General features: G+C 36.4%; 4 protein-coding genes across 4 annotated transcripts in view; 1 reads left to right on the plus strand and 3 right to left on the minus strand.

Annotated features, from left to right (window-relative positions):
• Window positions 1-109: 109 nt before the first annotated feature.
• On the minus strand, window positions 110-4,601 carry LOC110415847 (short-chain dehydrogenase TIC 32, chloroplastic-like). Its single transcript, XM_089785558.1, is given in 10 exon segments — window positions 110-481; window positions 572-626; window positions 1,115-1,142; window positions 1,145-1,190; window positions 1,660-1,738; window positions 1,827-1,983; window positions 2,116-2,195; window positions 2,340-2,571; window positions 2,997-4,386; window positions 4,473-4,601. Coding segments are annotated over 9 exon segments (939 nt in total). The 5' UTR covers window positions 3,103-4,386; window positions 4,473-4,601; the 3' UTR covers window positions 110-325.
• LOC110415838 (cell division cycle 20.1, cofactor of APC complex-like) lies at window positions 4,599-6,756 on the minus strand. Its single transcript, XM_021427593.2, is given in 5 exon segments — window positions 4,599-4,802; window positions 4,805-5,315; window positions 5,412-5,681; window positions 5,777-6,052; window positions 6,301-6,756. Coding segments are annotated over 5 exon segments (1,350 nt in total). The 5' UTR covers window positions 6,400-6,756; the 3' UTR covers window positions 4,599-4,608.
• Window positions 6,757-7,277: 521 nt separating this feature from the next.
• LOC110410770 (short-chain dehydrogenase TIC 32, chloroplastic-like) lies at window positions 7,278-12,807 on the minus strand. The gene is made up of 8 exons (XM_021420634.1): window positions 12,523-12,807; window positions 11,202-11,433; window positions 10,883-10,962; window positions 10,310-10,463; window positions 9,744-9,822; window positions 8,873-8,957; window positions 8,678-8,724; window positions 7,278-7,771 (listed from the first exon to the last, which is right to left on the minus strand). Exons 1-8 carry the CDS (start codon window positions 12,626-12,628, stop codon window positions 7,613-7,615), a joined length of 942 nt encoding a protein of 313 aa, XP_021276309.1. The 5' UTR covers window positions 12,629-12,807; the 3' UTR covers window positions 7,278-7,612.
• A 997-nt stretch (window positions 12,808-13,804) lies between these two features.
• Window positions 13,805-16,486, plus strand: part of LOC110425333 (SKP1-like protein 21) — a 3,435-nt gene continuing 753 nt past the window's right edge. Inside the window, exons 1-7 of the mRNA XM_021440225.1 lie at window positions 13,805-13,936; window positions 14,435-14,761; window positions 15,025-15,246; window positions 15,408-15,599; window positions 15,684-15,794; window positions 15,976-16,054; window positions 16,419-16,482. Coding sequence (XP_021295900.1) covers window positions 14,726-14,761; window positions 15,025-15,246; window positions 15,408-15,599; window positions 15,684-15,794; window positions 15,976-16,054; window positions 16,419-16,482 — 704 coding nt within the window. The 5' untranslated portion in view covers window positions 13,805-13,936; window positions 14,435-14,725. The remainder of the gene's footprint in view (window positions 13,937-14,434; window positions 14,762-15,024; window positions 15,247-15,407; window positions 15,600-15,683; window positions 15,795-15,975; window positions 16,055-16,418; window positions 16,483-16,486) is intronic.

The raw sequence follows: 16,486 nt of genomic DNA on the forward strand, positions 1-16,486 counted from the left end.
CATCAACATATTTTGATGGAAGTGTCAAAAAATGTTGAACGAGTCATTTCTATGTGGACCGGTTCTTCAAAGGGAAGAAATCCCCGCTAATAATGTCCCAAGATATTAAATCATTTATGCGGTTTTGCAGGTTTATGTGCTTTATTATTCTCCAGGTTGGAGTTGTGTGGATAAGACATCGCACCCTTAACAATGGATTCAAATCGTGTATATTCTACAGAATGTCTGACGCAGACGCTGTCCGGACTCCAGAACGACAAACAGCTGTTAAATTGTTAACAAAAATATCTGGAAGGAACATAATCTCTATCAAGTATGAGGACGCTTATTGACCAGACAAGCTGAAATCCCACAGTTTCCTCGCCAGCTCACTATCATTAGCTTGTACGCTTGTTTCAGCTACGTTACAGTCTGTAAAGTAGAGACCAGTCCTTCCCTTAATTTGTGGATGCAACACAACATAGCATGTACTTGCTGTCCCCTGAAACAACCTCACTTGAACGATTAACCCAAAACATGATAATTTTCTACAGAACTTCAACATCGGGTGTAAAACTGTAAAAAGTTATACCTGCTCTACATTTTTAATGACATATTTACCAAAAAGGCCAACAAGATGCAACAGAGCCAGAAAATAAGATAATTGTCTGCTTTTATTTCAGTTATCAAAATGAAAGATGTAACCCAAACATCTCAATTATAGAAATACTGGCTCTTTTAGTAAAGCTTGAGCACTCCTACTCTCACCAGAAAAACCAAACATTTATTATCACAAGGAATAATACCACTTGCCAGCTAGCTCTTTGAGTATGCTTATACAGTTATACTGAACTCCACACTTCCATTTGAAGAAAAATGAGAAACTGTTGTGGCCCTTTGAGAGTCAATTTCCTATAATATAAGAGATGAAAAAGGGAGACTCTGGATGTAGAGGAGCATTGGTGTTATCATGTTATAAATGTATCACATTAAGCACAGGATGCTTTTACAGTAATTTTGGTTACACACATGTATTATCTTTACCCACACGAAGTTGCTGTATTTTGAGCTTGTATCTGTATATTATTCTGTAACAACAGGAAATTTAAGCGGAAAGAGATTCAAAACCACTAAAAGGCTGAGATGACGAAAGAGGTTGGTTGAATGACACCCGGATGAAGTGAATTTGCTGTTATGGCCACTTGATCCGCCTGTTTAAAGAACATACAATCAAAACATAGCAGTACTTTACAGTTGGCATGAATATCATATACTTTCTCTAATCAGTTCCATAGTTTGACATTCTCGTGCCTACATGGACAACTCTGTCATGTGTTAGAATAAAAGTTCTAGGTGGTTCATGGTAATAACACTAATGAGTGGACCTCATTCAACCACCCTGTACTGTTTATATCGTAAATTCCACTGTATAATCACAATCATGTCCCCAAGATGGTTTCCAAGATAATTGCTACAGAGTAAATAATTTGAACCAATACATACACCCTTCGTTGGTCCAAGAATGAACAAATGCACCAGACAGCCAAGCCAACCATTTTAGCAGAGAAAAAAAATATATAAAAAAAATTAACTTATATAATTCCAGGAAAAAAACTAGTATTAAATTGTTTAACAGATAGTGTCACTGGTGTAATAATCATCCCTGAACAAGCAAGGCACCTTTAAACGTCTTGCAAGTTCATTAGCATGCAATACATTGGCAAGCTTTGACTGACCATATGCAGATACACTGTTGTACCTGTAGTCAAGTTCACAAAGAAGTAAGGACATTTCCTTTATGTGATTCAGTTATGATTTAATTATGGAATGCATACAGATGGTGTTACCCTGATTGATCATTGATTTCGTCAAATCGAATCCCTTCTGGATATGGAGAATTTGTGAGGGCGTGATGAGACACATTTACAATTCTTCCTTCTGTCTTACTTCCATCAGCTGTCTTCTTCATGGTTTCCAACAATAGATTTGTTAGAAGAAAATGTCCTGCTAAAGGAAACAGACTCTTGTGAGAGAGAATACACTCTCGGTTGAATGCCTCCTCAAGTTGTCATATAACCATACTATATGTCCCTTTTCACTACACCTTAACACAAATCAATGTCTTTACGATTTTACCCATGTGGTTTGTCGCGAATTGTAATTCTATGCCATCTTTGGAAAGCATGAATGATGTCGCCATGATCCCTGCATTGTTACTTGTTAAAAAAGAAAGTATTTCTGTTAATAATAATTCATACGTTTCAAAGATATAAACATTGGCATATCTTGTTAAACAGCTAAGAGACAAATAAAAACAGGGGAGAGAGCGAGTCAGTTATCTTTTACTCAGTTTATGTTACATGAGGATGTTGAGCGGAAGACCTGAGGATTTGAAATCTGCAGCAAATTTCCTTACTGATGCCATTGAACTCAGATCTAACTCCATTGCATCAATTTTTGCATTGGGATTTTGCCTAACTATTGTTTCTTTGACTCCCCTGCCTGCAGTCAAATTCCTGACCCCCATAACTACGTGGACACCGCGCAACCCCAGAACACGTGCAGTTTCAGTGCCAATGCCACTTGATGCCCCTGAAAAACAACTACTGCCTGATGAGAAACCTATACATTTTTCAAATGTACCCGTCTTTCTCTCTGCTTTATTGTTTATCAGAAATTTTATCCTTCTTTCACAGTATACTATGGCTTTATGTTGGTGAACATCAACAAGCTCAGCGAAGTAAATCCAAAAACGTAGGTTCAATCAGTGATCCCACGTTCCATCCCTTCTTGCTTATATTCTAGAGATGACGCCTCCAAAAATGATACAATACAAGCAATTATTTTCAAACATAGCACTAATTATCTTTTTTAATTAAAAAAACTGCAGAAAATTTTTATACTGGGCATGGAAACCATGAACTAATCATCACTCAGAATGCAGAAAAAATGGAGTAGAAAGGATTTCCTTCTTATCTGCTGTTTTCTTTGGGTAAGAATAGAGTAACAAGAAAGACCTGTGACGATGGCGGTTAGGCCAGTGCCATCAAGTCCTTGAGTAGCTTCCTCAGCTGTAGAAGAAGCTGAGAACCCTGTTGCCCCTTTCCTGCTAAACAAGCACATTTGTGGAAGAAGCAATTTCAACTCAAAAATAAGAGCAAGTCCCAAGTTTTCTTTTCCTTGGTTGTTTGGTAAGTCAATGGATAAGTTTGGTAGTGTTCGATTGGGTTCGCGGTCGGAATCTCCAAACGGTAAAAACTGTTAGTTCTGTTACGCTAACTCAAGACAATGATTTTTTTTTCTTACAATTAATGTAAACTTGTTGTGACAAGTAAATGGTAATTTTCTGCATATCAAACTCCATTGATGCATCTTAACGTGAAAGAGGATGCTATAAATTGTTAAGACTTCCATATAATATATTTGCCACCCATGCACTAATGAATTGGACAACTGATCATGGTCTAACAATTCATAGCATTTCATAATTTCTAATTCAGATCTCAATTTCATTAAAAAAAATTATTTTCAAGAAAACCTCCTACATATGATTTATTCTTACTTCACAAACTGTTACAAGACAAGTTTAAACACTGAACGTAAATTAGAATAAGTTTCATTGTTAAATGTTCCAAGCATGCTAAAATGACAGAACTGATGTATTAAATTATTTTGTTCATTGAAAACATATTTTTAAGATTGGAATGAAACAGATTTAGGAGCCATATATGCTTATGTGAATGAAAAAGTAGGAAGTATAAATTTGATGTTTGAATGTTAAGATTTATGTTAGATGAAGTGTGAATTGATTGTGCCTTTAAAAGTGATAGCCTAAACTTTATACCAACTTCATATCTTATAAAGTCGAGCTACTTAAATGTGAATGTGAGGTTGAAAAAAAACTTAAGAATACATTGTAAATCAAGAAAACTTTTGACAAGTAATTGTTATGTCTGTTTCAAAGCCTCCATAATGTGCGAGTCAACACCCAAACCGTTTTAAATTAGTTAGCAACAGAAAACTGATTTTGAAAGCTTTGATACTGAAGTTTGCTTTACAATCTTACCACATGTGGTGTTTGTTCTTGTCTCCTGGGTCTTATTTCTCCTAAAAATCCTAAGTATCTCAATTTTATATGAAGATTCAGAATAAACAGTAAACTAACAAAATAAAATAAAAAAGATGCAAAATTTTACGTGGTTCGGCTTTTAAAGCCTACGTCCACGGGAGTGAGGAAAAAAATTTCACTATGAAGTTGAAAAGAACATACAAGCGGGGATTAACATCAAAAGGGTATCTCCGAAAACCCCGACCCAACAACACCTTAGATTCTCTCAGTTTGCACATAATTCCACCCCGACAATTGCTCTGGGTGAAAGGAAACTTGACTAACATTCGCACCATCACCTGCTCAAAACAAAACACGAACCAATAAGGCAAGCACTCGGTAAAAACTTTTTGAAACTTGTTATCGATCTTTTATCAAAAAGTACCTTGGATAAATGGCGGCTGGTTTTGAAGGAACTAGCACTGGACCAACTGGCAGAGTTAGGGTGTAAAACTCAAGAAAATTCCTCAAAATCCACGACCATCGGTTCTTCATAGTCTTCTTCTTATCATCGATACGGTTCAACTGAGAAATGGTTCTGGGTTCACTTTTGGAGCAGGTTTAGCCACTTCTGGAACCCCAAAAACATTCCAGAATCTCAGTGTCTCATCCCCTGCGGCTGATGCCACTGTGCAACCATCCGGGCTTTGAGCCATGTAAAGAACTCTAGATGTATGACCAGTTAGCTCTGCCATCTTCACCATTGATGGATATTCCAAAGAACTAATTGATTCTGAGTGAATCCATGAGAGCTCAGAAGCTCCCTCTCATTCTTGTTCCACAGCAAAGCACACACCTGAGAGCCGGTATCCACCGAATTCAGGCATGCACCTGTATGTGTGTTCCAAAACTTAATGGTTCGATCTCCTCCACCTCCACCAGTGGCCAGCAAATTGCTCTGGAAAGGGCACCAGGCAAGGGCTTTGACAGCAGAAGTATGATCCTCCAACCTGTGTAGCCATTGTGTTGGTGAATTTGAAGATGCCATGGACCTGTCCCATATGTGAACAAGATTATCATTGCCTCCACTAGCTAGTTGTTGTCCAGAAGCTGACCATTTGAGACCGCAAACCTCTTGCTGGTGTCCTCTGTAGGTTTCAACAACATGGGATCTAATTCTTACATCATTGTTAACTATCTGACCATCCATTCCTCCTGTTGTAAGAATGTGATTATTCCATGCCAGTGAACCGACTCTTGATCTGTGACAACCTCTCAGAGTACGCAGCTGCAGGAACAAGGTAAGGAACTATATCAGAATAAATGACGGAAGAATGAAACAGAAGAAGCTGCAAAAACTTTAGAGATTTGTATAACAACAAACCTGTCGGTTGGAATTAGAATCCCATAACTGCACTTCAGAGTTGTTCAAGCCAATGGCAATATGCCTACCATCAGGAGCCCAACTAACACTTGTTATTGGGCCATTTTCATCATCAACAGTAACAAGTTCTGAGGTAGAACTATCTGAAGCATCCCACAAATACACAGTGTTTCCGAGTGCTATTGCTAGAACATTGCTGCTGCCCCAATCCAATAAATTCAGGTAGAAGTCGTCCACAAGGTCAGGAGCATCCAATGTTCTCTCAGAACTCTGAAGAATCAAAATATAGTGACAACATTTTAGTGTCTGTGGACCCAATCTTCAATGTCTGAACTAATCAAATGCACAAGGCATGATATGCTTACCTGTGGGATGTGTCTTCGGGGCTTTGCGGATTTGGTAGGGTGAACAGAAGAAGTTGATTGCTCGGAAGGGAAGAGTTCAACAGGTGTTGGTGGCTTGTTCTTGAAAGCCAAGATTCGGGTCCTATTCATGTTCAAGGTTTCGGCCAGCTGCTTCCTGTAGGCCTCCCTGGCAGGTGAGCACACTGTCTGGTTCTCTTTGACCTTCCTCCCTTCGGTCAGCATGTAATGTGCATAGTCAAAGTCCATTGCTGAACGGTTTGGTATAAACCTGTCCATCTGCAAGCACCAAGAAAGCATTCAATTTGAATATCAATAGAAAATCCAATTTTGTCAAGCCATTAATGAAAAGCTGTCTTCTAGAATCAAGTTTGAGACAAGAAACCCATGATTTGATTATTAATATCATTTTATCAAATTGATAAACCAAAAATCAAGAACAAAGAAAACCCAGTTTTGCAATCAATTAAATTAATTTAAATTGGCCATTTAAAAAAAAACAAATTTAATTTGGAATGAGTATTTACGTTTTCTTTAGAATTCCTTCTCTGCAGAAGTTGTTCCTGAAGTGGGCATCTAGATTGCCCCTTCAAATTTGAAAAAGAATTCAAAGATCCTGCATCCATAATGTTAAATACCCAGAAACACAAACAAATATAATACAGAGAAAAGAAAAAACAATAAACAAACAAAAAGACCCTGCAAGAAAGAATTAAGTCAAGTCGAAAATATTATAATATACGAACCTAGAACCTGCAAAAATTAAATCAAAATCATACAAAAAAAATTAACAAAATAAAATCAATTGAAAAAACGTCAGAAACAGAAAATTAGTGCCAGAGAAAGAAGCCTTGTTAGAGAGCGAGAGCTGATTGAAGACGATTGGGCGAATCGATGCCTTTATATAGCGATGCCAATGAGGGGTAGGAAAGCAGAGTTCATTTCCCTTGCGATTTAGAGAATTTCATTCTTTCGTTGAAGGGAATATCTAGGTTTATGGAAAGTGGCAACGGCTACTTGTTGGCAAAGAGCCGTTATAAATCAGGTTGACGAAAATATCCCCCCTGTTTCCTTTCGGTTATGCAAGTGCATCTCGTCTTCGCTTGTAAATTCATAAGCCGGTGATAAGTTGGTGGGCCGCGCTCGTGTTGCCACGTGGGCTTGCCCGATCGGCTAGTGTAACTCTAACAAATTAGGTGGTCCTAAAAAGAATTAATTTGATTTTATTTTTCCATGTAAGTTTTGGTTGCAAATATAATTGTTAGTTTATATTTATAAATAGAGGAAAAACAATGATATATCGTAATCAAAACAATAAAAAAATAATTAATCGCATTCACTTCAATATTTATGAAACAAATTATGTAATCATCCTAAATATCTCACTCAATTACAAATTTATATTAATTGACATTCAACGATAGATTTTGTATATTCTTCTTTAGAGATTAGAAAGAAAGAAGCTTTAGAAAGCCATTGTGCAAATAAACCTTTGAATATATAAGTATAATAAATTGGTAATGAAGAACTTGGCATGTCGTTTGGAAAATAGGCATAGGTCATAAATAGTGCAGATACTGAAAGGGTGATGCTGACACCCAAGAAGGGATAAGTATTAGGAACAATTCTTGTTCCCAGACAATCTTTCTCAAATAGAGGCTTTAAGTTTAATAGAAATGTTGGTCAAATAAAAAAAAGTTCAAGCCCTTCAACCACAAAATACTAAACGTTGATTCAACACTGTTTCCCTTCTAAGCAGCTTGGCAGAAAGAGCATGTAATTAGTTGAGACGAATGTATATAAATTTGGGTCAGGTGCAGGTAGTATCAGCTATTTTGCTCATTTAACCATCTTCATGCTGACATCCCAGAGTTTCTTCGCCAACTCAACATTCCTGCCATGTGCACTCGCTTCGCCTATGTTACTGTCCTTGAAATATTCACCAGTTTTACCTTTTACTTGTGGATGCAATGCCACATAGCATGTTGTGGCTGCTCCCTATAATCAGATAAGAGGACATATGAGAAAAATTTGAACTGTGTTCTTATTTTAAAAAAAAAAAACAGGTTTTCATATTTAGGTGCATTTCCCCACAATTAGATTAACAAATAATGCAACAAAATCAGGGGTAATCATATATATATATATATATATATATATATAAATAACAGGATATACATAACATTTTAAGATAGTGAGACTGTAATAGCTTAGTATTCTCATATATTGACCCAACAAAAGATAACTGGAAATATAATGGTAAGTAAAGCTTCGCCACAAAAGCATTATAATCTTGTTTTCAGTCTGTACAACCAGCATACGTTGACATTAGCCCAAATTCTATATTCAATTTATTGCTGAGTATAGTTGTTGAATCGAGATACATATTGTATATTAAAATTTTATTATTTAATATCGAGTATTGTATCGTAAGATATGAAATAAATTTTAAAATTAATTATAGCTAAATTTATACATGTAAAATAAAAAAATAAAAAAATATTATATTTATTAATAAAATTGAAGATTATAAGATGTTTTTTTTTTAATAATATAGATTTTAAAATAAAATATAAAATTTTCATATTAATTTATTAATTAAAGATTAAAAAAAATTAGATTTTTTAAAAAAAACTAAATATTAAAACAGATAAAATATAATTTTTTATATTTTAACTCAAAAAATTAATAATAAATTTTTTTAATAATTAATTAAAATTAAGTTTATAAAATTTTATTGACTCTATCGTATGATACATCCTGTATTATAAAATACGTATCATATAATGCTACAGGAAAGTTGATCAAATATTTTGAAAGCATATAAATGCTTGACTGAAACCTGCATTGCTACAATTATTTGCTGATGCGTGTGATTGGCTATGCAATGTGAAAAGAGCTTACCTGCTGGACGTTTTTAAGTGCAACCCTACCAAAGATATTAACAAGACCTGAATCAAGCCCAAAAAAAAATGTGAGATGCAGGCTGCATACTACACAACCATGTCAATAATGTGAAATTACTTTCAACTAGCAGATTCCCTACAATGAGATTATTCTAATGGGGAGGAGATCATAAAATCAAACACTAAAAAATACCATCAACAATGCCCATACGCCGGAAAATATTGGTGGCAATTGTTCCTGGATGAAGTGAATTTGCTGTTATCTCCACTCCATCTTCCTGCTCAATCAAATGAACATCACTATGCAGAATTCGCTTAGCAAGAAATAACTGTCATACCGAGCATGAAGAAAACTGCTAGCAGATAACATGGTTTATAACAATATACAAACATCTCAACATAATATTGATCTGTTTCAAAAGGAGGCTCAGCTAGACAAAAAATAGACAGACAAGTGGAGGCAAGCCTAAGAATAATGACAAAGGAAAAAGCCTCAAGTTCAACAACTTAGGTTTGGCCTACTGGTTGTTACTCCTGCAATAGACAGCCAAGGTCCAAGTTCAACTTCCTGACCTCGTCCAAATGTACCAAATAGAAAGGGGGCTCAGAATTCAGGTGTCCACAAGACAAATATCTGATAAACCACTTTGAATCAAATAGAGCCCGGCACTAGCCCGGCACTAGAAGGTTACCACATTTAGTGCCAAAGGTTTGCCCTTTCAAATTGGATTTTGAAAAAGGAATGAGATCGCTAGTAGACGTAGTGGATAAAAGTTCACGACAGGCAGACTTGCTAAATCACAAGCCAAGATATGAAATTGATAAAATTTTTGTAATGTCAATACTAGAGCATTTGACTTATTGATTGGTACATGATCTCTTGCTTAGAGAGCGGGGTTCGAATCCCCTTTTTCCAATTTAAAAAAAAAAAAAGAAAAGAACTGATGGTCATAATAAATATGTATTGATTAAAAAGTGTCCACTCACCAACACCACCAGCAATATGATAAAACTTCCCATCCAATGCTATGCAACGCTATGCTGTGGACAAGAAGATCACATACCTTTAGGCGTCTAGCTAATTCATTAGCATGTAGAACATTAGCAAGCTTTGATTGGCCATATGCGGCAAAACTGCTGTACCTGTATATTAGCAAATCGAAACAGATGACGAAAACCAACTTATTCTGCTGAATGAAACAGCTGCTTCATCTTGCAAATAGTTGTGCACAGTTACAGTAATAGGCATCCAAATCAAAGATAACAGCAAAGTGACAGTATCTTAGAATTGGCATAAACACATTTCACGTTTAAGAATGTCTTAATGTCGAACGAGTAAATGCTAACCGACTTTGATATTGGGTGTCATTATAAGAAGCATTAAATAATTGTTATCTAAAGCAATAGTTAGCATGTCAAAGTGTTGAAAATTCCTGGCAACTTGTCATTACCCAAAAAAACAATGTTGCCAACAAGAAGTTTAAGAGACAATTAGCAACAACTTGCTCCAGAACAAACATGTATCTTTCTAAAGAAGACATATGAAAGTTCGTTTTTCCTCTGGATTGCTAATTATTGAAGAGTCGTAAGAGCATAACTAAATGCAATCAAAGAGGGCGTATGGTGTTACCCTGATTTATCATTAATCTTGTCAAAATGAATTCCTTCCTTATATGTGTAACGGTGAGCTTCTGATGAGACATTTATAATTCTTCCTTCTCGTTTACTTGCACGTGCAGTTTTCTTCATAGTGTCCAGCAAGAGATTTGTCAAAAGAAAATGACCTGTGTGGAGCATTCAAAAGTTTAGGACACTGCTTTGCTGATGGATCTGAGAAACAGCAAAATATGTCCTAGGTCTCTGTTTCTCTTTTTTTTTAACCACTTTTTCCATAACCAAACTCTACGCAACAGGAAAAGCAGATAGCAATTAGCGTGGTAGCAGACAAGCTATGTAGATTTAGAGTTTAGACAGCGTTGTTGAGATGGCAAAAACCATCTTGATCCCCAGATGTTCTGATTTCACAATCACTATGAAGATGGGCTGCTTCCCCAAAACTTAAGGAGCAATAAATACAATCAGAGAACACCCAATTTCCATTATACAGTTGTCAGTTCATGCTTCAAAATGTAACCAAAGACAATGGAGATTGTAATTGATGTTTTAAATGAATGCCATTCAGATCACTCTTATGCTAACATACCTATGTGGTTAGTTGCAAACTGTAGTTCTATGTTATCCTTTGAAAGCATGAAAGGAGTTGCCATAATTCCTGCATTATTACTGAAAACAAAGAAAGACAAAATTAATCCCTTGTTGTGTGACTGCCTTGTGCTTAGCACGCCTGCAAAGATCCTATGTCAGGAAATTGTATAATCATGTGTAAATGGGCTAGCAGACAGAAGTTGGAGATTGACAATGCAAATAACACACTCATGCTCAGAGAAATGACTATTATACTTGAACCACTCTGGCTGGGAAATGATGATTTAAAAGGCTTCCCACTATTGTAGTTTGCTTACATAAGGAGATTTAGTCGACGACCAGAGGAGCTGAAATCTGATGCAAATTTCTTTACAGATGCCATTGAACTGAGGTCCAATTCCATCGCATCAACCTTAGCTGTTGGAATTTCCTTGACGATTGCTTGTTTGACATCTTTACCAGCAGCCATATTTCTGACTCCCATAATTACATGAACACCACGCAGTGCAAGAACACGTGTAGTTTCAGTGCCAATACCACTGGATGCTCCTATAATCATGTTGACCGTGAAAGAGAAAATATGCTAGTTAAAAGACATAGAAAACAACTTAGTTGCAACGTGTACACAGTTGAGTACCTCCCAATTCAATGCCAAGAGCAACAAATCATGGAACATGCCCAACAAACGAAAGCATTGTTTCAATTTTCACATCTAAATGGCAAGGGTTTCATATATGCTTACGTACCCAACCAAGATTACAAAAAGAAGCAGCACTCAATTAGGTTGATCCCAAAGTTTGAGAAATGTAGACCCAAAAATCCTTCTGGTACACCCCTAATACATTGATGTGCTGTCATGACAGTAATATTTTCTAATACTAGACAAACAAACAAATTAACGAGGATCAAATTATTGTCTTTATACGTTATTTCGTTATTTCTATCCTTACTCTGTAGATGCCAGTGAACTTAGCTGGCAATATCTCTGGGAAGCATGGCAACGACAGGCATTGGATGTCACTTTGAATCGAGATTGCAGAGTTTGAAAATGGGACGGGGATATTTTCAAAGCGGAAGGCACCGCCAACACCAAATTCATCTGACAGATGTCCCTAATGGCGATTTCCCCCAGTGTAGTCATGGGACCACACTACATGACATCATTGACTAATAACGTACTGACGTAGAATAATAAGAAAAGAGGAATGTTTTCCATTTGTTTATGGCTAATAAAATCAATGCCCCCCCAACTCGATCCGTTTCACTGTTCATGTAGGAATCCGAAAGGGAGCCCAAAGACAAAGATACAAACCAATACAAAATAGGCGGTGGCTAACAAAAATTATATTAGTTTTCTACTTCTCGTTGTTCTCTATCAACATCATATATTCAAACGACCAAAATGCTAAAAACTTCCAAGGAAAATGAATCAGAATTCAATCAATATCATCCGATAACCTACAGGAAATCACCGAATGAAGACATACAATATCCCACGTTACAACTCTCAATTCACATACTGTATTGAAGATGGAGATATGACATAATACACGAACAAGTACATGTCAAAAAACTCATATGAGATCTCATTGCGTACAAAATTCAAGAAAAAACAAACAAACCCAGATATAGAAAGACCTGTAACAATGGCAGTGAGACCAGTGCCATCAATCCCTTGTGTAACTTCCTCTGCAGTGGACGATGATGAGAAACCAGATGGCCCTTTTCTGCTAAACAGCCACATGTTTCAAAAGACACTGCAGTGTAGCACACTCCCTTTGTCTGTCAACGATAATGGAACGTTCACAAATTCCAAGAAATCCTCAGAAGAGTACTTACGTTTCTAAAGACAGAGATTTCAAGTATAAAACAGGAAAGAGTTGAAGTTATTGTGGGTTAGAGCTTTTAGACAGTGAGACATGAAGTCCTTATTTTGCCAAGGAAGCAGATGTCCTTTATCTTCGGACCCTACAAGTAGCTTTCCAAATTCATCATAAACGGCTGCGTTTTAGCTGATGATTTTTATTGCTCCATTGTGTTTTTTGATTTATCATATGAATAGATGCATTTTGGTTTGGCTATATTTGTAGGGAAGGAATCCGTTTCATTTAATCACTTTAAATTCCTGAAAGGACAAACAGAGCTAACACCGAAAAATGGCGACGGTCATTGTTAAGTGCCAATATTAATTGCATTATTAACTAATGTTAATTACTCCATTATCTGCTAATGAATTTGATAAAACTGTTAAGGAGCCTAATGCTTCGCCTATTAACGTCAACTTAAACTTTCCTCTTCTTGATTGTAATATTAATTTCAAAATTTTTGAATAAGAAAATAGAGAGGAAGAGGCTAAAGAGGTGCCAAAGTTTAGTTAACGCATGCAATAGACAGGATAGGGTTTTTTACATAAGAAATACAACATACAAAGTGTTTTTCACTTGTTATTGATTTTTTTTTCCCTTTAACAAAGATATCTTTATCAACTAAGTTGAGTTCAAATGATCATAAGTTGGTAGTGGAAAGGTTCAAATCAGGAAAGAAACATGCATTATGATGGGTAAAAAGAAATACAAAGATATTTTTATTTAGTTCCATACCCAACTTATCTATTGGCACCCTCGAGCCTGGCAAAATTGCCAAAGTGAGCAAAAACAAAAAAGTTTTGTGGGTGTTTTTATTAAAAGAAAAACTTTGATGAACTTGCTTGTGTTCTTCATGGTACGAAAATGCCCAAAGACCAAAGGCCTGGACCCAATTGGGCCTGAGAGAGCTGACCGAGGAGTCCAAAAGTCGCAAAGTCTACTCGCCCATGCCAACTTCCATCCAAACCGCAACGACCACCACGTGCGGTGGCGATAGAGTCACGTGCAGCACTCAACAGCTCACCAAATTCGTAATACCAACAACAACGAAAGACAGAAAACAGAAACGGTGGAACTCTTTTTCCTTTTTAATTTTTGTTTTCCAAGAACCCTCGCAACTGTTCTTCCTTTGTATTTGTCTTTTTCTCGCCCTTTTCGCTTCCATATCTTTCTCTCTTCACTTCAAGGTACACTGTTTGCCTCTCTCCCTCTTTTCAACTTGCATTAATTTCTTTGTTTTTGAACTTAAATTCCCCAATTAATTAAGGTAGCTAATTTTGATTAAAAATGTTTCCAAGGCTTAACAAATTCCGTAGCTTTTAGTCAAATTTGAGAACTTGTTGATCAATGTTTTCGCTTTAGGCTCAGCTGTGGTTAAGTCCTTGGTAGATTAGGAATTGGGGTTCTGAATGTCTGTTCTGAAACTATGTTTAGTTTTCGACAACATTTCAAGATATTAGAAAGAAGAAAAATTGTTCGTTTGCTGTCTCAAGTGTAGATGACGGACATGTCAAATTGCCAATCTAACTATGCAACGGATTCCGGAAATATGAAGACGAATCCCCATTGTTTCGACTTCTAGCAATTTCTAGAGGCCTAAACCACTCAATCAATTATTCAAGTTTTCAACTTTGGGTCACCTCTTAATTATTTGCTGACATTGGGTTTTATTTGTGAAAATTCAGGCATAGTGCCTGGTGGTGCATTGTTCGTAGCTTTTTGCTTTCCGTCTAGTAAGACACGAAGATCTGTGGAAGCGTTAGTCATAAGAATGCTGTTGCCCATTCTATTAGGATTTCATGGTGTGTCAGATTGGGAAGCATTGATGAAGAGTTTGTATCCACCTAACAAAGTTAACCGTTTGAATAGGACAAAGCCATCGTTTTCTTCATTGTCTCCTTCTTTCTGAATTTGGAGGTGCAAACATCTGAAATTGAACAAGTTTTTCAACAACCAATTCGTGGAATCATCATCAGATGTCAGAAGGTGTTATGGCTGTGGTAAAACCGGAGGTTTGTTTTATGGTTGCTTTTGGATCTTTTAACCCATTATGTTATTTCCCCACTGCTTATAAACGGATTAAAGAGATGCCAGTTAGCTTACCTGTTAGCTATGAACAGTTTTGTCCACATCAACTGTTCATTACCTGTTAGGGGCGATTCTTATCATATATGTATTTATGTAGTTTTATATATGAATTTATGTATTTTGTTGCAATTACCATCTATATCATCTCCATTCTTACTTGCTTTTCATTGTGGTTCTTGTGCTTAAGATGAAGTCCTACATTTGGCTGCAAACTACTGATGGTTCAATCCAGCAAGTGGAAGAGGAGGTTGCCATGTTTTGCCCCATGATATGCAGAGAAATTCTTCAAACAGGCATGGGTTCTTCCAAAAACTATGCTATATCACTTCCACAACGGGTGAATCCTGCTATTTTGGGCTTAATACTTGATTATTGTCGCTTTCATCAAGTACCAGGTCGCTCTAATAAGGTTTGATATGTGTTTTTATGTTTTCCTGTGGTTTCTCTTGACTTTAGGATAAAAGTTCTGTCCGGCAGTTGTTATGGATTTATACTTTTGTGGTTAACCAGAATATAAGCAGTCTGAGCTGTTGTGGACTTTATTTGACTTTTTTCCATATTTATGTGTAGGAGCGCAAAACTTTTGATGAGAAGTTTGTTAGAATGGATACAAAAAGATTGTGTGAATTGACATCTGCAGCTGACAGCCTGCAATTGAAGCCTTTAGTTGACCTAACAAGCCGTGCACTTGCTCGAATAATTGAAGGAAAAACTCCAGAGGAGATACGGGAGACATTCCATTTGCCTGATGACCTCACAGAGGTTTGTGTGGCTAGCAAGAAGTAAAAAATTTGTTGAATCATTGGTCTGTATTTGTTGTTTATGATGTAGATTTGGTCATCCCAGGAGGAAAAGTTGGAACCCCTCAGAAATATTACTGATGACCCACGTATTCGGCTTCTAAACCGATTGTATGCCAGAAAAAGGAAGGAATTAAAAGAGAGAGAGAAACTGAAGGTGGTTACCTTTGCTAAGTTTTATTGATGCTAAAGTACACTTGGTTGCAGTTTTTTGAGTTTGTTGACGTATGTAATTTCAGATTGCTTAGAAAAAATATTTCTACAACTCTTTACTGTTGAAACATTGAACCTGCACATACATATTTGCCAGAGAAAATGAATATTTTTGTATGTTTCAGAATGTTGAAGTTGAGGAGGAGCGTGTGGATGAACGCTCAGTAGATGATCTCTTGTCTTTTATAAATGGAGGAGATCTAGGTATACTTTATAATTGTTCTCCTGCATCCTTTTGAACCTGGCATAGAATTCTAACATAATTGCCATCTATCTAAATGTTCATTGATTTTCAGTTTCCTTAGACTTAGAAGCCATAACTGATAAATTATGTAATGTCGCTTGCCTTTGAGATCAACTTGATGTTATGGGTACGGGCCTGTGAATGTCAGTTTGTGCTCTTTGAGCTTTCTTTCTGTTCCAGAAATGATATATCTTGAATTTATGGTAATGATAGATGCTTCATTAACTGCATTGATCTTTGTAATACTTCATGTTCCAAGCAGTGTGTGCACATGCTGCAATACACTCTTTTTGTACAAAATTAACTATCTATTCTGCTTTTCAGACTCGAAGGGAGTTAGGACTACCAAGAATAGAAAGAAAAATAGGAGAAGAAAAGAGCAACTAAAGCAC

This window comes from Theobroma umbraticum, unplaced genomic scaffold (assembly GCF_002168275.2).
Source record: "Theobroma umbraticum cultivar Fairchild unplaced genomic scaffold, ASM216827v3 scaffold_30.0, whole genome shotgun sequence".
NCBI classification, from domain to species: domain Eukaryota; kingdom Viridiplantae; phylum Streptophyta; class Magnoliopsida; order Malvales; family Malvaceae; genus Theobroma; species Theobroma umbraticum.

Bases quoted from the DNA above. Each gene is read 5' to 3' on its own strand.
- LOC110410770 (XM_021420634.1), bottom strand. From the start codon at position 12,628: ATGTGGCTGTTTAGCAGAAAAGGGCCATCTGGTTTCTCATCATCGTCC. The intron at 9,823-10,309 runs GTAACACCATAC...GCTAATATACAG, and splicing joins AAGATTAATGATAAATCAGG to GTACAGCAGTTTTGCCGCAT. The intron at 8,725-8,872 runs GTATTTTTTAGT...GGCTTGATTCAG, and splicing joins GCGTATGGGCATTGTTGATG to GTCTTGTTAATATCTTTGGT.